General features: G+C 33.4%; 1 protein-coding gene across 23 annotated transcripts in view; it reads right to left on the bottom strand.

Moving 5' to 3' along the window:
• The window catches only part of LOC125025640 (ribosome-binding protein 1-like), a 74718-nt gene that overhangs the window by 41262 nt on the left and 14708 nt on the right, over window positions 1–18748 (bottom strand). For 20 of the 23 annotated variants that reach the window (XM_047613708.1, XM_047613712.1, XM_047613716.1 and 17 more), the window contains exons 5-12: window positions 18570–18705; window positions 16842–17626; window positions 16599–16697; window positions 16329–16459; window positions 16053–16164; window positions 14691–14774; window positions 5622–5711; window positions 4817–4846 (exon numbers count right to left, since the gene is read on the bottom strand). In XM_047613708.1, coding sequence (XP_047469664.1) covers window positions 4817–4846; window positions 5622–5711; window positions 14691–14774; window positions 16053–16164; window positions 16329–16459; window positions 16599–16697; window positions 16842–17626; window positions 18570–18705 — 1467 coding nt within the window. The remainder of the gene's footprint in view (window positions 1–4816; window positions 4847–5621; window positions 5712–14690; window positions 14775–16052; window positions 16165–16328; window positions 16460–16598; window positions 16698–16841; window positions 17627–18569; window positions 18706–18748) is intronic. The other 3 variants (XM_047613711.1, XM_047613714.1, XM_047613717.1) reach the window with 3 other exon arrangements.

The following is an 18748-nucleotide window of genomic DNA, read 5'->3' as shown; positions in this document are numbered from 1 at the left end:
AGGGGTACATGAGGGTGTTCAATCCCACTGGAATTAACTTCACTCCCCTGAGATTCCCCCCAACCCCCAAGTTGTGAAGCCATTATCTTTTCATTTATCTAATTCCTTGCCTGCAACTACATCTCCCCCCCCCCCCCACACCAAGAAGTTCAACTCTGAATTTTTCTTCAAATTCTAGCCCTGCTGGAGTGTAGATTGCAATACTAAATTGGTATGTCATGTTGCCCCTAACAGTATGATGGATTGGACAGCACTGCAAAGTCAGTAAGAAATTTATTGACACTTTTCTTCTGCTCACCTTCTAACCAAGTGCTTGACAGCTTTTAAGGCTGTACAGAGGATGTGGCTTACACATACAGAACAAAGTGATCATTATTGAAAAAACAGACAAAATGGGTAATTTTAGGTAGAACCCTCTCAAAACATCAAAGGAGGTGCTTTGCATGCCTACAGAAACCCTCTGAAGAATAAAAGTTATCAAATATGCAAAATTAATTAATTTAGAAAATCAGCACATTAATCTGATAATCTCAAAGATATAAAACTTCTAATGCTTCCCAGACTAAGATATTCAAAATTACTAGAAAAAGGTACCATTTTATGTAAAAATGTGAACATAGTAAAATAATTTAAATACAACACTCCAGCATACAACAATGATTATAGAAAAAAAAAAAGGGGGGGGGGGACAGTTCTAGGCAGTATATATATACCATTGGGTAAAATGATGTCCTTAAACACAGGGATGTAGGTAAAGGGGGCAAAAATAAATGACTTGGGGATATAAAAAATCAAGGAGGAGGAAAATGGAGGAGAAAAAGTAATGGTACACAGAAACCAAATGTATGAAGAAAATTACAATGAATTATAGCCTTCATAAGAACATCTTTCCCAAAACATCATCATCTTAAAAGTAACTCAACAATCACAGCCAGGGTAAGGCAAGTTTATGCATACTGTTATTGATACCTAGTGTTATCGATCACAGGTTCCTAATGCCGGACAGTAAAGCTTCTGCTAATGGTCAAGCCTAAATCACTGCTGCTTCTCCACCATCCATCAATTACAAATGTGCGCACATACACAAGTATCTTTGGAATGGTCAACCACAGGATAAGCACTAATATATATATATTTTTTTAACTATTTATCATTATACTTAATAAACAGGAAAATTTATGCCTTTCCTCATTGATGCTGATCTGACAAATCAATAAATCAGAATATTAAAAACCCATTATGAAGGGTAGAAAGAGTGGTTCATGCAGGGTTGGTTTGTGCTGTGAACATGTGTCAAGGTAAGACAGATGAGCAACAATAATGGTTAAAGCAAATAAATATCTTTAGGGAGCATGAAGAAGTGTGTAACTTGGTCTAATGGATGCTACTGAAACTTTAGCAGACCAAGCTAAAGAAAGCAAGAATGAGGTGGTACCTTCCAAGTCTCGAGCTACAGTAGTGAGAGGCAAGCTACAAGTCGGGACAAGAGATGAGAGTTACCAGCTTTGCCCAAGGCAAGATTGCAATCTTCAGCACTGTGGCTCAAGGAAGAAGCAAACATTCATCCATCAACTAAAATCCATCTCCTATTCTGTACCTTTACAAACATCTTTAAGCAAAATGGTTTTGAAATGTTGCACTGAAGGTGTCTAAATTTTTCCTGAGAAAAACCTATATCAATTTCAATCAAGTATCAAAACTTAGGGCATCTTCTGTACACGCCATAAAAGTTCATCCAGAATTAAGGTTCCAGCCTCTAATGAACATCTACAATGGCAGCGTCCACTATTAAATTTAATTCACTTCTGGACCAGACTTTACTTTTGAGCCCAGATCTTAACTCTGAACATGCGCAGAATGAGCTACTTAATACCATCAATCATGTATTGATACATCATAATGTCATCAACTCCATAGTAAAGATGGAGTTGAGTTGCCATTAATATTTATAAAAAGCATTAACAAAATTTTTTGACATTTAACATCAAATAGGTATGTGAAAATTCATCAATATATATTTTTATAAGTTGTTGGATATTCAAACTGCACATATAACACTCAATATTAAAAAGAAAAACAAAAAGAAAATGCCACAGAATTTCAGAGTTAACAGACACACAAACAGCAATGTTACTTCCAGGTTGGAAAAACATTCCCAACTTTTACTATACTTTATTTGAATAAAAGAGAAAGCTTTTAATAACACGATTAGGTTTCAAATTCAAAGTACAAACTTCCTGATTCTTTAAACTAGTGACTTCAAAACCACCTGGACATTTATCATGATCCTCAATAGCAACACCCTAAAAATATACCTTACCTATGCCTAGCGATCACACGAGAAACAGCTCTCAAGACAAATCTCGCCCGATTATAAATTGATATTACATAATCAGATTTCCTGATAATTGCCTGATAATGACTTGTGAGCCTAGCCGTGTGTCTTGCATCTTTTGTGCAAGTACTGTTGATTTGGGTTAACTGTAATCCGGAATCAACTTTTATGACGCATACAGAAGACGACTTTAGTGTTCGATTTGCCAACTTTCCCATTGAATGTACAACACAACCAATTTAATAAATTTATACTAAAGCAAAACTACAAAAATAACAAATATGGTTACTCAAACTTCAGTGCAGAGTTTTTGAACCTCTGCAAACTAATTGGTACAACAATGTTGCTAATAATTCACATCCTTACACATTCAACCCCAAACCAGATATACAGCTATTGGTTAAACAAAAAATAAAAATCCCCCTCCATCTGAAGCTTCCACATCCCACTCATTTGCACTTCTCCCTTTCCACCTCAGGTATCTGTTCATTTTCATTTACATTTTTTGTCTTGCCCTGTGAACTTAAGTTACTGAAGTTACTGAAAGTTTTCCACCTGTGTCAGGAAAGTGAACAGAGTTGTATTTCTATACTAGCTATGACATGTAAAGTCAGCCCATACTTGTAACTTCATGTTCTGATGTCTAATAACTCTTGCTGCAACCATGGAAATTGTGAAACTGGAGAATGGTATTCATGGCTTTATCATGATGGAAGGAGATTAACACCACCTTTAACCCAATGGCGATAGGTCACGCCTATAGGCGTCATAATACGCTCGAAATGTGGCGTGCGTCTGTCCGCCAAGGCGGCGCGCCAAAGCGCTCTGAGGCAATGATTCGGCTTCATGTACCGAATTCACGCACTCATAGTCGGCGCGTTGCCGTGGTTCGCCAGAGCGTAGAGTTTTTTTTTAGTCTTCTATACCCATCGCCAATGGGTTAATTTGTCTTTTCTCCTTTTTGAGGTGCTTCCTTCCAGTTTGACAAGTGGCCATACCTCATACATGTATACCATGCTGGTACATGAGCTTTGGTGACAAATTAGTTCAATATCTACTGCTTCTGATGTAGAAGACAGCTCTTGGCTTGTTGGTTCCTCATCTGCTAAAGGACCATGGAAGAGTAGTACTATAACCATTTCAATGATATCTTTAGCTTTCTATGGGTATGTTTCTAACAGGATTTAGTTCTCCTAAAATACTTGATATAGTTTTTCCACAGATAGAGACAATGTACTACATTTTGCATAAAAGGTTTCTGTAGGCAGAAAAAAAAAAACAGGTTCTATGGATCATACCTAGAGAATAAGAACCATTCTTTCTCTACAGTTGTATATTGGCATGTATATCACACAGAATGACAGCTGATGATACTTTTGCAGTGAACGTTCTCCAGAGTTTCAGGCAAACCAGGACTGCAGATTTTGGTGCCATATTATTGGTACTCTTCATAATGTTCGTACAAAAAAGAACCTGAATGTTTATCTATGACTTCACAAATTAGGGTTTCTTATGACGATATAAGATACAAGTTTTCTTGCCTAGAAATTATCCACTCATCCTTGTCGGTTTCAAATGCAATCCCTTACACTGCTGTCTCTCAAATTCACGTATCCTTCTCAACCTTTAGATTATTCTCTCACTCTCTCTCGCTTTCTCTCTCTCTTTTTCTGTCTCTGTCTCTCTAGAAGAAAGAAAAAATTTGGGCCCTAAAGCCAATGTGCCGTTACAACATTCATGTGGGGTTAAGGGAAACACGAAACCAGAAGCCACTCTTTAAATGTCCATGCTCGTAAATCTCAATATCTACTTGGACATGTAACTATATACTTACCTGCCCAAAATTAGTCTTGATTAGAAATCTTTGATAAGCATTTCCTCTTTTTGGAAAAACAAGGTTCCAACAACCTATCTTAATACTCTAGAACGCTGACAACACACTGGCGTACTACTGATCAAATGATAGAGTATTTTTTATCTTCCCTTGAAGATGAGCAAAAAGCTAACTCTGCATCATGAGACTTGCAATCAAAAGTACTGTAGAGTAACTGCTGCTTGTATTGCAACCTACCATCCTTTAAGTAACTGAAATACTGTATGAAACTATCAAATGATCTCTTTCCATTTTCACTATACAATTTCTATTCATGGCAATTTGAACCAACATCTCCAATGACAAATACATAATACGTTTTAAATAGAGAACTCAACATCATGTGCATGTGGAGCTCTACATTAACTTAATTTGTTTAATTTCCTCTGAATGAAAAAAACAGCTTCAAGTAAACCTTTCCCTTCTGCTAAACACAAACAAAAATTCAATCCCTTTACAACCACAACACTACTGTTCATGTGTTTACACTGGGTCTCATGACCATCCCCACTTCAATGGAAGATCAATAACACTGAAGGAACCTTGTTTTTCTATTCAGCAAGTAATAAATCTCAGCAGTTTAGGACAGCTTTACTAAGAAAAGTTACCTGGTACGTCTTTTTCCTAACAGGAAGGGCCTGAAATGGGAAGAACCACTGTAGGAAGTAGTAAATCTTCCACATTCATTGCAAAATAATTATAGGAAACAGTACGGGCAAAACTAATCTTCTCTTTCACTTTAACTTACTGGAACTTGATATTTCAAAAAGGACTTGGTTGCACCCAAAGATCAGCAATCTGTTGGATTTTTTCTCCTCTTTACAACTTATTTTTAAGCTTGCCCTTACTCAACACTGTTGTTGTAAATTGTGGGAAACCAAAATGAACAAATAAAATAATATAATAATCACAATCATTAAGTATAATATAAAAAACAAAATATATTGAAATATAAAATCTAAAAAAATAATTACAAATCATGTATAATAAATAAATGATCAAGAAATATCATAAACCAAGGTAAACCAACCATAAACAAATGCAATCATCCACAACAAAAATGTGTTTTGTAGAGGCAGGAAATGGATAGATCTGATAAATGCATTACAGCCAATCTGAGAGTTCTGGTTCCATTCTGTCTAATTATCTGTCCCACAAATTCATTTTTACAGAAGATGCAACTCTAAATGAAAAGGTTACAAATCTGTGCATGAATATGAAACTTCAAAATCATGTAAAAGTAGTGCTCCCCTAACCAAAAGTCATTTACGTGAATTGTGTAATCTTACTACAGTAATGATCTCAAATGTTGTTGCAGTTAAAACAAAATACAAAATTCAACCACATAGCCACAAAATATTTTTTTTAAATATATATAAAAGAAATACTTGATGAAAGGGCCACTGTACTCACCAATGCGTCATCTACAACAACCTCAGGGAAAATTCTTCTAAGGACGGCACGAACCTTCGTCTTCTCCTCTTCCACCTCACCAGATGCCTCCTTTCAAAACCAGAGAAATATTCTTGTAAGTTCATGTTAATTAACCAACTTTCTACTTGCACACAAAACATATACGCACACGCACACAAATGGACACACAGACGCACGCACACACGTGCACAAAGTCACACAGCAAACACACACACATATGCGCAAAGTCACACAGAAAACACACGCATACACATATTATTAACAACAGATATTATAAATAAAGTATATTTCAAAGACAGTTTGCAGCACCAAAAACAAAGAAGGTATCTACTTAACACCAAAATCTGCCCTAACTAGTTCAGAAAATTTATATTTCAAATGCACTATACTATGGTATATACTAAGAATGTGATATAGGAGTCAAACAATTCCAACATTTGATGTATATAAAACTAATGTATTACTTAATTTCCAGTTTGATCAATTTAATTTGTTTTCTTACAACCTCACAGTCAAAGTTAACCCAATGCTGCTGGGAAAAGGTAATGTTCACTGTACTATAGTTCTGTGAAATTTATCAACAGATGGCTTCAAACATGCTTAGCCTTCCCTGAGTTTTTTTTATAAGTTTTTGTTTCTAATGCTATTATTATTGATGCAGTTATCATCATCATTACAGTGTTATCCACAATACAAAATGCAGTATAAAATAAAAATCCAAAAATCAAGGAAAAGGGTAAACAGGCAACATAGCTAGGCTTAGTAACAACTTGTGAAGCCATCCATGTGCAAATACAATTAATAAACTAAATTGACTTTATGATATTCCTGGCAGCATTGGGTTAAATGCTGACAACTATAATTAAAAACAGGTTTACAGCTACAGTCTTAACCATGTTTGTAGTTTAAACAACAGTTAATCACCCCCCCCCCAAAAAAAAAAAAAAAAAAAAAAAAAAAACTTTCCTCCTTTCTGAATTATACTAAATTTTGACAATTCTGGTACCTAAACTTTAAACTATCTAAACCTATTACAACTATTAGTTTCAATGTGCATTATTCAACCTAAAACTAAACCAACTTACATTGCAGGTACAACATTAAATACACATGTTAGTGCTACACATCTCATCACTTTAATTGTTAAAGTATTTAGTAAATTTTGAAATCAACATTTCATGCACCATAAGTTTAGTCTTAACTACAAATGTCTGTCTCCTAGATGTTCACATCTTTATTTTATCTCCATCCTTCCAAAACTGAGGGAGGCTAGTTGCAGCAGTGGCCACATGCTCTAAGTACTAAAATAAACCAATTGGATCCACTTCACATAAGAAACATGTCATGGAAAAAAAATGGCTGAGGGCCAGGTGACAGGAATATGCTATTATGAAAAATTCAGCCGAGGGCTGAGGTAACAGTAATAATTTGTGATGAGTAAACAAAGCTCTTGGAGGAGAATTAGACTCAGTGACTATTTCGGAAGGGTCTCTTGCATTATTTCCATCGGTAAATGAGGGTGGAATGTACCACCCGTGAGTCATAGCTGGAAGTGCACTACCACAAAGGAGAACACCATTTCCGTGCTCAGGATCATATTTCTAAATATATATATATACAAATATATATATATATATATATAAATATAAATATATATATAAATATAAATATATATATAAATATAAATATATATATAAATATAAATATATATATAAATATAAATATATATATAAATATAAATATATATATAAATATAAATATATATATATAAATATAAATATATATATATATAAATATAAATATATATATAATATAAATATATATATATATATAAATATAAATATATATATATATATAAATAATAAATATATAATATATATAAATAAATAAATATATATAAATAAATAAATATTATAAATATATATAATATAAATAAATATATATAAATATATATAAATATATAAATATATAAATAAATAAATATATATAAATAAATAAATATATATATAAATAAATATATATAATAATATATATAAATAAATATATATAAATAAATATATATATAAATAAATATATATATAAATAAATATATATATAAATAATATATATATAAATAAATATATATATAAATAAATATATATATAAATAATATATATATATAAATATAATAAATATATATAAATAAATAAATATATATATAAATAATATATATATAAATAAATATATATAAATAAATAAATATATAAATAAATATATATATAAATAATAAATATATAAATAAATATATATATAAATAAATATATAATATAAATAAATATATATATAAATAAATATATATATAAATAAATATATATATAAATAAATATATATATAAATAAATATATATATAAATAAATATATATATAAATAAATATAAATATATATAAATAAATATATATATAAATAAATATATATATAAATAATATATATAAATAAATATATATAAATAAATATATATAAATAAATATATATAAATAAATATATATAAATAAATATATATAAATAAATATATATAAATAAATATATATAAATAAATATATATAAATAAATATATATAAATAAATATATATAAATAAATATATATAAATAAATATATATAAATAAATATATATAAATAAATATATATAAATAAATATATATAAATAAATATATATAAATAAATATATATAAATAAATATATATAAATAAATATATATAAATAAATATATATAAATAAATATATATAAATAAATATATATAAATAAATATATATAAATAAATATATATAAATAAATATATATAAATAAATATATATAAATAAATATATATAAATAAATATATATAAATAAATATATATAAATAAATATATATAAATAAATATATATAAATAAATATATATAAATAAATATATATAAATAAATATATATAAATAAATATATATAAATATATATAAATAAATATATATAAATAAATATATATAAATAAATATATATAAATAAATATATATAAATAAATATATATAAATAAATATATATATATATATATATATAAATAAATATATATAAATAAATATATATATATATATATATATATAAATAAATATATATAAATATATAAATATATATAAATATATAAATATATATAAATATATAAATATATATAAATATGTATATATATATATATATATATATATATATATATATAAAATGATGTCAGTTATTATTGCACAGTTATGGACTACCTAGAGAGGAAAAGAGCCTATCACCATCTTCATACAGCATATCAAATATAGACCTCAGAATATGGCAAAAAAATTTATGAAGAAAAATAGATAACACTGCAAAGGGGAAGGGCATTGACCAGGGTGCGTGCCCACACCAGACCTACAAGCTACACACCCAGAAGTCTAGAAGTCATCAGTTTATGAGTGTCTAAAGATTAGATTTTGGTCTAGGTACGGCTGCTAAGAGCCCAGATCTAGCAGGTTAATGGGTCTATAAGGCAGTTCTTTGTCTATACATTAAGAGGACTGTCCCAGCCAAGGCCTACCTTACTCCAGTCATTTGATCGTAAAAAGATCATGGTCTTAGAGAACTAATCAACATTTTAGACAAGTTATATGGCATATAATTGCACTTCATTTCATATCATTTTAACCCTGCCTAAATAATAATAATAAAAATAATATTCATCATCCACTGGTCTTATCTTTTTCCCGAATTACCTAAAAATAGTTCTGAAGAATGTGTGGTGGATCCGTTTTTTAATTCAAAAACGGATCTAAAACATCCTGTGCACTCCAATGCCACTGCAAATGCAATCAACCAATTTCAAAGTACAAGAAAATTACTAACACTGGCTGGTGCAAAGAAATGAGAACAGGCCATTGGATACATGGACACTTGCCAAATTTATTCTCTATTTTTTCAATAAATCTAATGATGTAATCTATCCATCTATCCATTTATCCATCTATCTATAAAAGTCTTAGTATACTTTGCAATGAGATTACTACCAAGTCAGAGTTCGTTTTCAACAGGGACCATATTTTGTAAGGGTAACATTATTTTTATGAAAGCAAATATTCCTGTCTGAACGGTTTAATAAATGCATTAAATCAATAAAGATCACTAATCTAAAGCAGAAAATACTAATGCTTTTGTGTATGGCAACATCAGTTCAAAATTATCATAATCATATGATCTTGACATGAATACAGCATATCGGCTCAATATTGAGGACCTTAGAAGCACATGCGTAAAATAAACGGACATTGAGTTACCGAAGATGTTGAATTTTTCCCACACTCCAAACAGATGGGGGAGGGGGGAGCTGGTCACTGGGAGGTTATAATTTTCAAGGAGGTTTATATATGTAAAAACACACAAAGTTAACCATCTTAATCATCCTCATTTAATAGAACTAAACCCATGTATATGTAAAGCAAAAGTTATTAATTACCAAACCAAATCTTTCACTAACGATTTTTATAAAAATCAGCTAGAGGCTGAGGAAAACCAGTAAGAATATGTTTTCAGTCCTTTGCAATACTCATCTTTGCAAATAAGTGAATAAAAAATCATCAGGTGCCTGGATGGGGTTGGTTATCTACGGATTTTTGGCACCTTCAGCCTACAGTAGCACCCACAGGTTGCATTTTTTAACAAGAAATGCATGAAAAAGGTTCAATAGCTGTTTCGACTATTTATGAAGACCATGCTTAAGGCCCATTTTCAAAATTCCATATACTTTTATTTTAGAGTGGGTTTCATTGTGTATTTTCATCTTCAGCACAAGATAACTGATATCTCACTTATATTTCTGAAGTTCAAAAATCTGCCTTCAAGATGCCCTTTACATTGAAATGCTCTTTACAACAGAAGAAAAAAAAATATAAAGCTGAAACCCCCTGACCATTACAGGGCCAAATTGAAATACTTATATTTTCTACATAGGCCCACTGCAAGCAAAATCCATATTTCTTGCATTCATACAATCCTCCATACTTCAAAGCAATTTGCTATCTTCCATAGTTGCCTATTCTATCTCTAGATCGCTTAATCGCATTACTGCATTTACTTGGAAAAATGCCATGTATAATTCTCCCAATAACACAGCTACCAGTCTTACGTAACCTCCCACTCAAAACCTGAAAATTATATAAAATCATGTTTGCCCGTCCAACAGTGACAGCATAAATTAAAAAATACAAAAACAAAAAAATTCAAATGGATTATTAGTCTGTCATTGGTTAAATTTCCAGATTTATAAATAGTTATTTCCTGTCTCAGCAATACATTCCTCTGAAGGTCTTTTTTTTCCTTAGTTGTGTTGGCTCAAGTGACAATTTCAATAACAAATAAAATATTTCCCCTTCCTAACTCAATAAAGTATTCTTTAACTTGAATCTATTTCCTGGGCACTACTCTAGGTATGGTTGGCACACTTCAATGATGGGTATATCTCAATATCTTGTTCTTGTGAAAAAAAACCAAAAAACTGACCAAACTACTAGAAATACAGTAATGACTAACTACTTCATGAATGACCTAACGTATGAAACCATAATTCAAGTTATTTATAGATATATCACTAAGTAATGATCCTTAGGCAAGAAATTTGTAGCCTAAAGAGGGGAAAATAACTAGAAATTTTGTTATGCACTGAAAGCAGATCCCCAAAAGAATGTGTCTATATAAGGCAACTGGGAGAATGAAAACAGCTATATGCAAGCAACAGGGAGAACCACTTCACCAATTGTAAAAAAAAAAAAAAAAAAAAAATGCATAGTAAATGTTAGTTTAGCAAGGAATTGATGTAAAAAGGGACAAAGATGGAATGAGCACAATGAGAAATTCTTTGCATGTGTATACACCTATCTGTAAAGGTAAGTGCAGGTTTAATCACCACTTTCTTCATACTCTAACCTTTATTCCACTATATGAAGCATCACTAAGATAACTAAGTGTTTAACCCTTTGCCTCCAGAAGAATTTGCGGTGTGCTTAGCCTCGACTTCATGGATTCTGGCACAGCCAACTGGGCTTGCCTCCAGAGCCTATTTCAGATTTGGCTCAGGCATCACACTTAACCCCTTCCCAACAGGTCACGCCATGAGGGGTCAAAACAAACAGCTTCATCTGTGGCATGCGACTGTATGCTGCAGTGGCACGCCAAAGCACTGCGAGCCAGTGATTCAGCTTGATGTACCAAACTCCCACACTGAAAGTCAGCGCATTGCCATTGATCTCCAGAGTGTAGCTTTTTTTTAAATTTTCTTCACCCCTTATTAAGGGGTTAATGCACAACAGACTTCTTTCTGTATTACTTGTTTCCATAGCATGAATGATATTTAGAGATGCATAATAATCATTTTAATTGGATCTGGTTGCTTCACCACAATCATATGGCAGAAAATACAGGAATTAGGTCTACGTGAGTGACTGCCCTGACGGGTGCACAGCTTGTAGGCTGGGCGATTGCAAACACTCGTGTGCAATGACAAGACTATGCCTTCCCTTTGCAATGTTATTCTGTTTTATGCAGAAGTATTTATTTTTATTTCATTTTTTATTTCATTTTTTACCATTTACCAAATGTCCATATTTATCATTTGATTTGCTTTCTCCAGATGCTAATAGATTGGTTTTCTTGTAGACTCTCCTTAACATCCTTCTAAGTAGTCCATAAACACAGTACAAGTAACATTTTGTTTTGTAATTTCTTATGAAATGTTTAATTTTCTGTAATACAACCTGCAACCCCAGTCAGAGTGGGCAGGACTAAGACTGAGCATGGATATGGAAGAGCTAGTGCTCTTCCAGCCAAGGCTTATGGACAATCGTATCGATGGAAATAATGCAAAAGCCCTTCTAAATGCAAAACGAGTTTAATCACCCTCCAAGGGCACCAGCTGAAACGCTCACAACGGCAAGTTCACATCCCCATGACGGTATGTTCACGTTGCCTGGCCCTCAAGCCAAATTTTTTCCGGGGTCTAAGCATTTGACTATAAAAAAGGTGGAATGTGGTTTTATCTAGGAATAAAACGCAGGATTTTTCATTTATGAAAACCCAATTCTTACAAAATATATGATTATGGTATGCAGTTATGTATACGGCTGCTATTTCCACTTTTTGAGGGCTTCCATTTTGCGTCATGCTTCAAGAGAGTCACACTGGCAGAGCGTTACATGATAATCCGAGTAGCTGACGTGAGGAGACCAACCATGTAAACTAGAGTAAAAGTTACTTACAGGTTTACAGCAGCACCAAGAGAGCAAAATTATTAGTGCATGACATCTTCCAGGGATAGAAGGCAAAAATGATATATATTAATCCCTTGGATTCGGGTGACATAGCCATGTCAAAAAATTTGGCTTGAGGGCCATCATTATATTAATCCCTTGGATCCAGGTGATATAACCTTGTCATAAAAAAATTGGCATAAGGTTGGGGTGACGGGAACATACCAATGTGAGAATTTTGGCTGAATGCCAGGGTGATATGACTCAACATTAATGCACAAAGCTCTTGGAGGGTGATTAGAGGCTTTTAAGAAGGGGCTCTTGCATTATTCTTACTGCTAAATGAGTGTGGAATGTACCATCCATGAGCCATGACGAAGAGCACTGGCCCAAGGGAGGATACCATTTCCATGATTAGGATCCTATTCCTGTCCCCCTCCATGACAGGTGGCACAGGTTATTACAGAAAAGAGAATATTTGCCCCCAACCCTCCCCCCCTCAAACAAAAAATAATAATAATAATAATAATTCTTATTACACTGCACAGTTATAGACTGTGCAAGGAAAACAGACCATTACATCTTGATACAGTATATCAATGACAAATATAGACATTGGAAAATGGCAAAAAAGCACAGGATGCTTCTGCAGAAAGTGAGAACACTGCAAAGGGGGGGCAAGGGGTCTTGAGTGTTTGTGTGGGCTGCGCCTGCAACCACAGACCCAAGAGTGTTCTCACACAAGTAAGCCTAATGCCCGGATTTTGGGCCAAGAGTGGGCAATGAATCACCAGGATCCAATGGTTTAGTATCTCAACTAATTTCCCCGAAAGACAATGCAACCAAGTCAGCCATGACACAAACTACACTTCCTATGGAGGCAATGGGTTATTTTGATCATAAGTACTTTCTTTTCTTTCCTTTACTACACAAGACTACTCACTATAACTGCTAATAAAGAATATACTTATATAAGCATTTAATTATTTCCCACTCATCAAACCTGGCCTTGATCACTATACTAGACTTCTATTTGGTCTCTAGAGACTAAACACAAGCCTCTTGCAAATATGTGAAGTCGACTTCTGTGTAACCCCACTTACTATAAAACTTTGGTCAACGTGATTTATGTCAAAGGAATTACATAATTAGGTTGTTTAAGTACTTCGTGGTTAGACACATGACAATCAGAATCTACTGGGCATTTGCAGAATATACAACAGCTCTTCATTTATATTCCAAAAGTATATAGCTCCTCAAATAATTGTCTAAATTTAATCAAAAAATTATTTCATTTTATTTATTTTCCCTTCAAATCAAACCAAGTAGAAAAAGTATATGCAATTTTAAGTAAAAGCAAAATCTACTTTTTAGTTTAGATATAAATTCTTTAACAAATGCACTAAAATTCAATTTAACTTAACAATGGCTTGAAACCAACATCATGCTTGTAAAATTTCATGTCCTGGATTGAAATGTGAAAATACACAAGTGGAAACTCCCCTCAACTTGTGTAAAGAAAGCCATTCTATATAAAATTCACAATATAGTTGAGAAAAACCTGCTTTCACTGAGCTGCTAACTGGTTGAGATACATATTTCAACCAATCAACAGTTGTGTCCAATAAATAGCCAAGCACTGTAATACAAGTTAAGCTCTTTCATAATAGCATCCTCTTTCAAGCAGCAGCATCTGTAGTAGATTCCCTATCTATCTAGCATCATATTAGCTTTGGTGTGTTAACTGCAGAAGCTTGCTTACTAACAGAAGGGGCAGCACTTACATCCACCTGCTTGAGTCTAGCCATCAATTTTTCCTCTGTGCTTGTTAAGGCCTCCAGGACTTTGTGGTTCTTTTCTCGTAACTCCTACAGGGCAAGGATTAACATATACTATTAGACTTCACTGACATTGGGCCAAACATATTTAATGAAAACTAGCAGTATTGAGATACCTCTACACTTTCAATATTATTCATCATGTATTATACTTTCATAATCATTAACAAAGGCATCCAAGCCCCAAAATGTATAGAACAATGGAATGGAAATTCTAAATAAGTAGACATATGTGGGTATACATAAAGAGAAGTAAAGTGGACACACAAAGCTAATCGGTGAAAGTCATGTCAGGCTACATAAAATCATTTTGTACAGTGCTGGCATCCCTCAACCAGTTTGTCCTGGGTTATTTCACCAGGATTAAAGCCATTCCTTTATATCAAGGCTGCAACTTATGAAAGGATAGTATGGACACCAGTCTTATCTTCAGAGATCTCTTCTTTAGATCTTTCTATTGTCTGAACAAACGTTCATGTGTAACCAATTACATTTCAGCTTTTCTTCTTTGCATCCATTTTACTCCAGCAACAGAAGTAACTAATCTAACATGATGTATGCTATAAATGAAAATTGTAATTTCTCATCCCCTTAGTCTTGAATGCTCATTTCCAATCTGAAGAGGTTTAGAAGGATACCAGCATTACCCAGACAAAGCCCAGACACTAATGCAAAACATGCATATCAGCCTAGTGTGTTTGAAGGATTAATTTTAAGAGGCACAGGCAAGGGTAACAACACTAAAGGTAGTGGAAAAGGTTTGCATATTACACTACTTTCAAGAAGAGGTACTCTTATTTCTCCCCATTTATTACATGAAATGGCATTCAAGGATCTAGGATCATTCATGAATCAAGGACTGCCCCTACCTTTAGATTAGGGCATAGACTCAAGCAACTTTCAGGCTCACATTCCTAGCAGAAAATGGAAGGTAACAGACACGAAGTTACAGTACACGAAGACTGCAACATCTTTTCCGAAGGCATAGTATCAGAGCAACATGCTAATAATCTGTTCTACTACACAAAATCAAAAATATTTGAAAGAACTACAGGAATAATAAAATCAATATTCAAAGGAATACTAAGGCTGTGTATCCATACAGACAAAATGAAACTAAAAATCTAATAGATCCAAAGACCCAGATACCACAAGAATACATAATACATAATAAAAATGTGTACATACTACGTTGAAAAGTGTAATATGATGAGACATTGAAGATTTATCATCACAGCCATGCAATCCATCGGGAAACTGATTATAAAGAAGTGCAGTTTTAGAGAACAATTTAAAACCAATACTCACATTGTTCTTTGCTTTCTGATTATCCAGTTCTTCTTTTAATCTTGCAATTTCCTTCTTCAGGTTTGATACCTCACTTATTTGTTGTTCTATTTGGATCTCTCTTTCCTTAACTCTGCAAATGCCATAAACAATTGTATTCTTATCAGTTTCCTTAGCTAATAAATGGCAAAAATGAACAAGCAAAACTAGGAAATAAAAATAAGGATCATCAATTATTATTTGTACTAAATCAAACGTTTTTAAAATTCATGAAAAACAAACAAATTAAGGTCTCACAATGATTCTAAGTGGGCGGTGGATGGGCCTTGGGTTTGCTCTGCATGAACATCGCCATTTTCTTGACCCTCAGCTGCTGGACGGACACTCTGAGATGCCAAAGACTCCTTTTCCTCTTTTAAGCGTTCAATCTATATGAAAAAAGAAAAAAAAAGGCATAGTTCTTTATATAAATTTCATAAAGCTTATCAAATACACTGACAAATCTCTTAAGTTTCTGCCTTGTATAGCAGGAAGTGATGTACAAGACCTAAAAGAATGCGAACTTACTTCTGCAGTCTGGTCTAACACCACCTGTCGTACACTACAAAGTTCACCCTCTATTTGGGCTAATCGCGACTCCACTTTTGTTTTCTCCTGTGCCGATTCCTACAAACAAAAAATTGTTCCAATATTTGGTTTCAAAATAAAAGAAAATTATGTTTTATCCAGAACCAACAATTATGAACCATTACTACAAGCAACACAAGAAAATAAAAAAAATGCACTACTTTCATAAAATCCCTGACATACCTGAAGTTTGTGCTGTGTTTGTGCAGTTTTTGAGGTTTCATTTGCTAGTTGCACAGTAAGAGCATCTCGCTCAGCACTTGCAGCAGATGCCTCTGCCAAGGCTTGGGCTCTCTGGGCATCAGCACTTGCAAGTTGTGCCTGCAGCTCTGTGATTTGTGTATTTCTACTGGCATTTTCACCTGTTCTCTTTTCATCAAGAGCAGCAATGTGCTCTTCATACTGCTGGCATCTCCTTGTTAATTCTTCATGCTCTTGTCTCAGCACAGCAGTTTGCATTTCTGACTCACTGAGGGAAGCTCGCAGGGTTGCAATTTCCGATTCATTATTCGTGCTCTGCAACTGCTGTAAAATCTTTTGTTGCTGTTGCATTTTAGTCTGGTATTCCTTCTCTAGAGCTGCCTTCATTTCATTCAGACGTGCATTCTGAGATGACTGGGCATTTGCATTTGCTGTCTCAAGCTCACGTGAGTGATTTGCAACAGTGTCATCCAATTGAGCTTTCAGCTTCACTGCACGAGAACGTTCACAATTCAGCTCCGTACGGAGGGCAGTAATCTTGGCAGACAGTGCAGAGTGAGCTTCATCCTTCTCCCTCAAGCGGGTTTCCACTTCCTCCAACTGTCGCCGGAGCTGAGTTGTGGGATCGACACGTCCCTTCTCGACCCATTCACCACCAGCATTGTTCTGCTGCTGCTTGTTCAGCAGGATGTCAATCAAAGTTTGAATCTCTCCACTGCTCAGGTGAGCATCTTGCACAAGGGGCAGAATTCTGCTCTCTTTTGGACCTGAAATTGAATAGGGAACAAAGATAAAATAAACACTACCTCTATAATGTAAAAAATGACACACTAGTCAAAATGTCAGTGGCTTACCAACATTTACCAGCCAGGGAAACTATCCAATCAATTGGCAACTATTGAAATTATCAAAATTATGGATCCAGGCGACATAATCATGCCTTCACGAGAACTTTGAGTCAAGGCCGATAGGAATGGCTCAGCACTACTACACAAAGCTCTTGGGAGAGTAATTAGATAAGGAAGGGACTCTTGCATTATTCCTATTGGTAAGCGAGTGCAAAATGTACTATCCATGAGCCATGACTGGAAGAGTACTGGCTCTAGGAAGGATTATTCATTGTCAGGACCAGCTGTATCAGGTGACAGTATATTACAGAAAATTGATTAAAAAAATAATAAAAAAAAAAAAAAAAAATATTGACAAATAACAAAATGTTACTTATTGCTTATCATCATTGCACAAGTGCAAAAAACAAGTGCAGAAAGTGAGATAACATTGCAAAGGAGAGGCAAGGAGTCTTGGTACCGCACACAATTGTCCGTTTGGGCCAGGTCCCTACTCTAGTAAGCCTAATGCTTGGATTTTGTCACACTGTACTCTGCATCCTGGGTTTCACTATACAACTATAGTCAATAATACTTATAGGGTGATGTGTTGGCAGATTATTATAAATTATTCAACAATGCTGTGAACTTTCTACTATCAAATTGAAGTCCAGCAAGGAGCAGGGCAAGTATTCTCTACTGTTGACTAAACTGACCCACAGTCTTCATTAAACTTATAATACAACACTTACCAAACACTATATGCAGATTAAATGAACATATGATGGCTAACTCTCCCATGCAACCATTATTGACCAACATACTTATAACATTTCAAAATTAGGCAATTAATTCCCTAGTGTGAACACAAAATTCAGCTTACCTGGGATATCAGTCTTCTGTTTCTCTTTTTTCTTCTTCTTTTCTTGGGTTGGTGTAGCCTTTCCTGTCGAGTTCATAGTCCCATCTACAACCTCAAAATTATCTTCAGCCTTAGGGCGAGTTACAGGCGTTACAACCTGCAAGTCAAAGGAACGTGTGTATGTAAAATGTTCTAAGAAA

This window comes from Penaeus chinensis, chromosome 5, assembly GCF_019202785.1.
Source record: "Penaeus chinensis breed Huanghai No. 1 chromosome 5, ASM1920278v2, whole genome shotgun sequence".
Classification (NCBI taxonomy): domain Eukaryota; kingdom Metazoa; phylum Arthropoda; class Malacostraca; order Decapoda; family Penaeidae; genus Penaeus; species Penaeus chinensis.
This window is presented reverse-complemented; position numbering and strand designations above follow the sequence as displayed.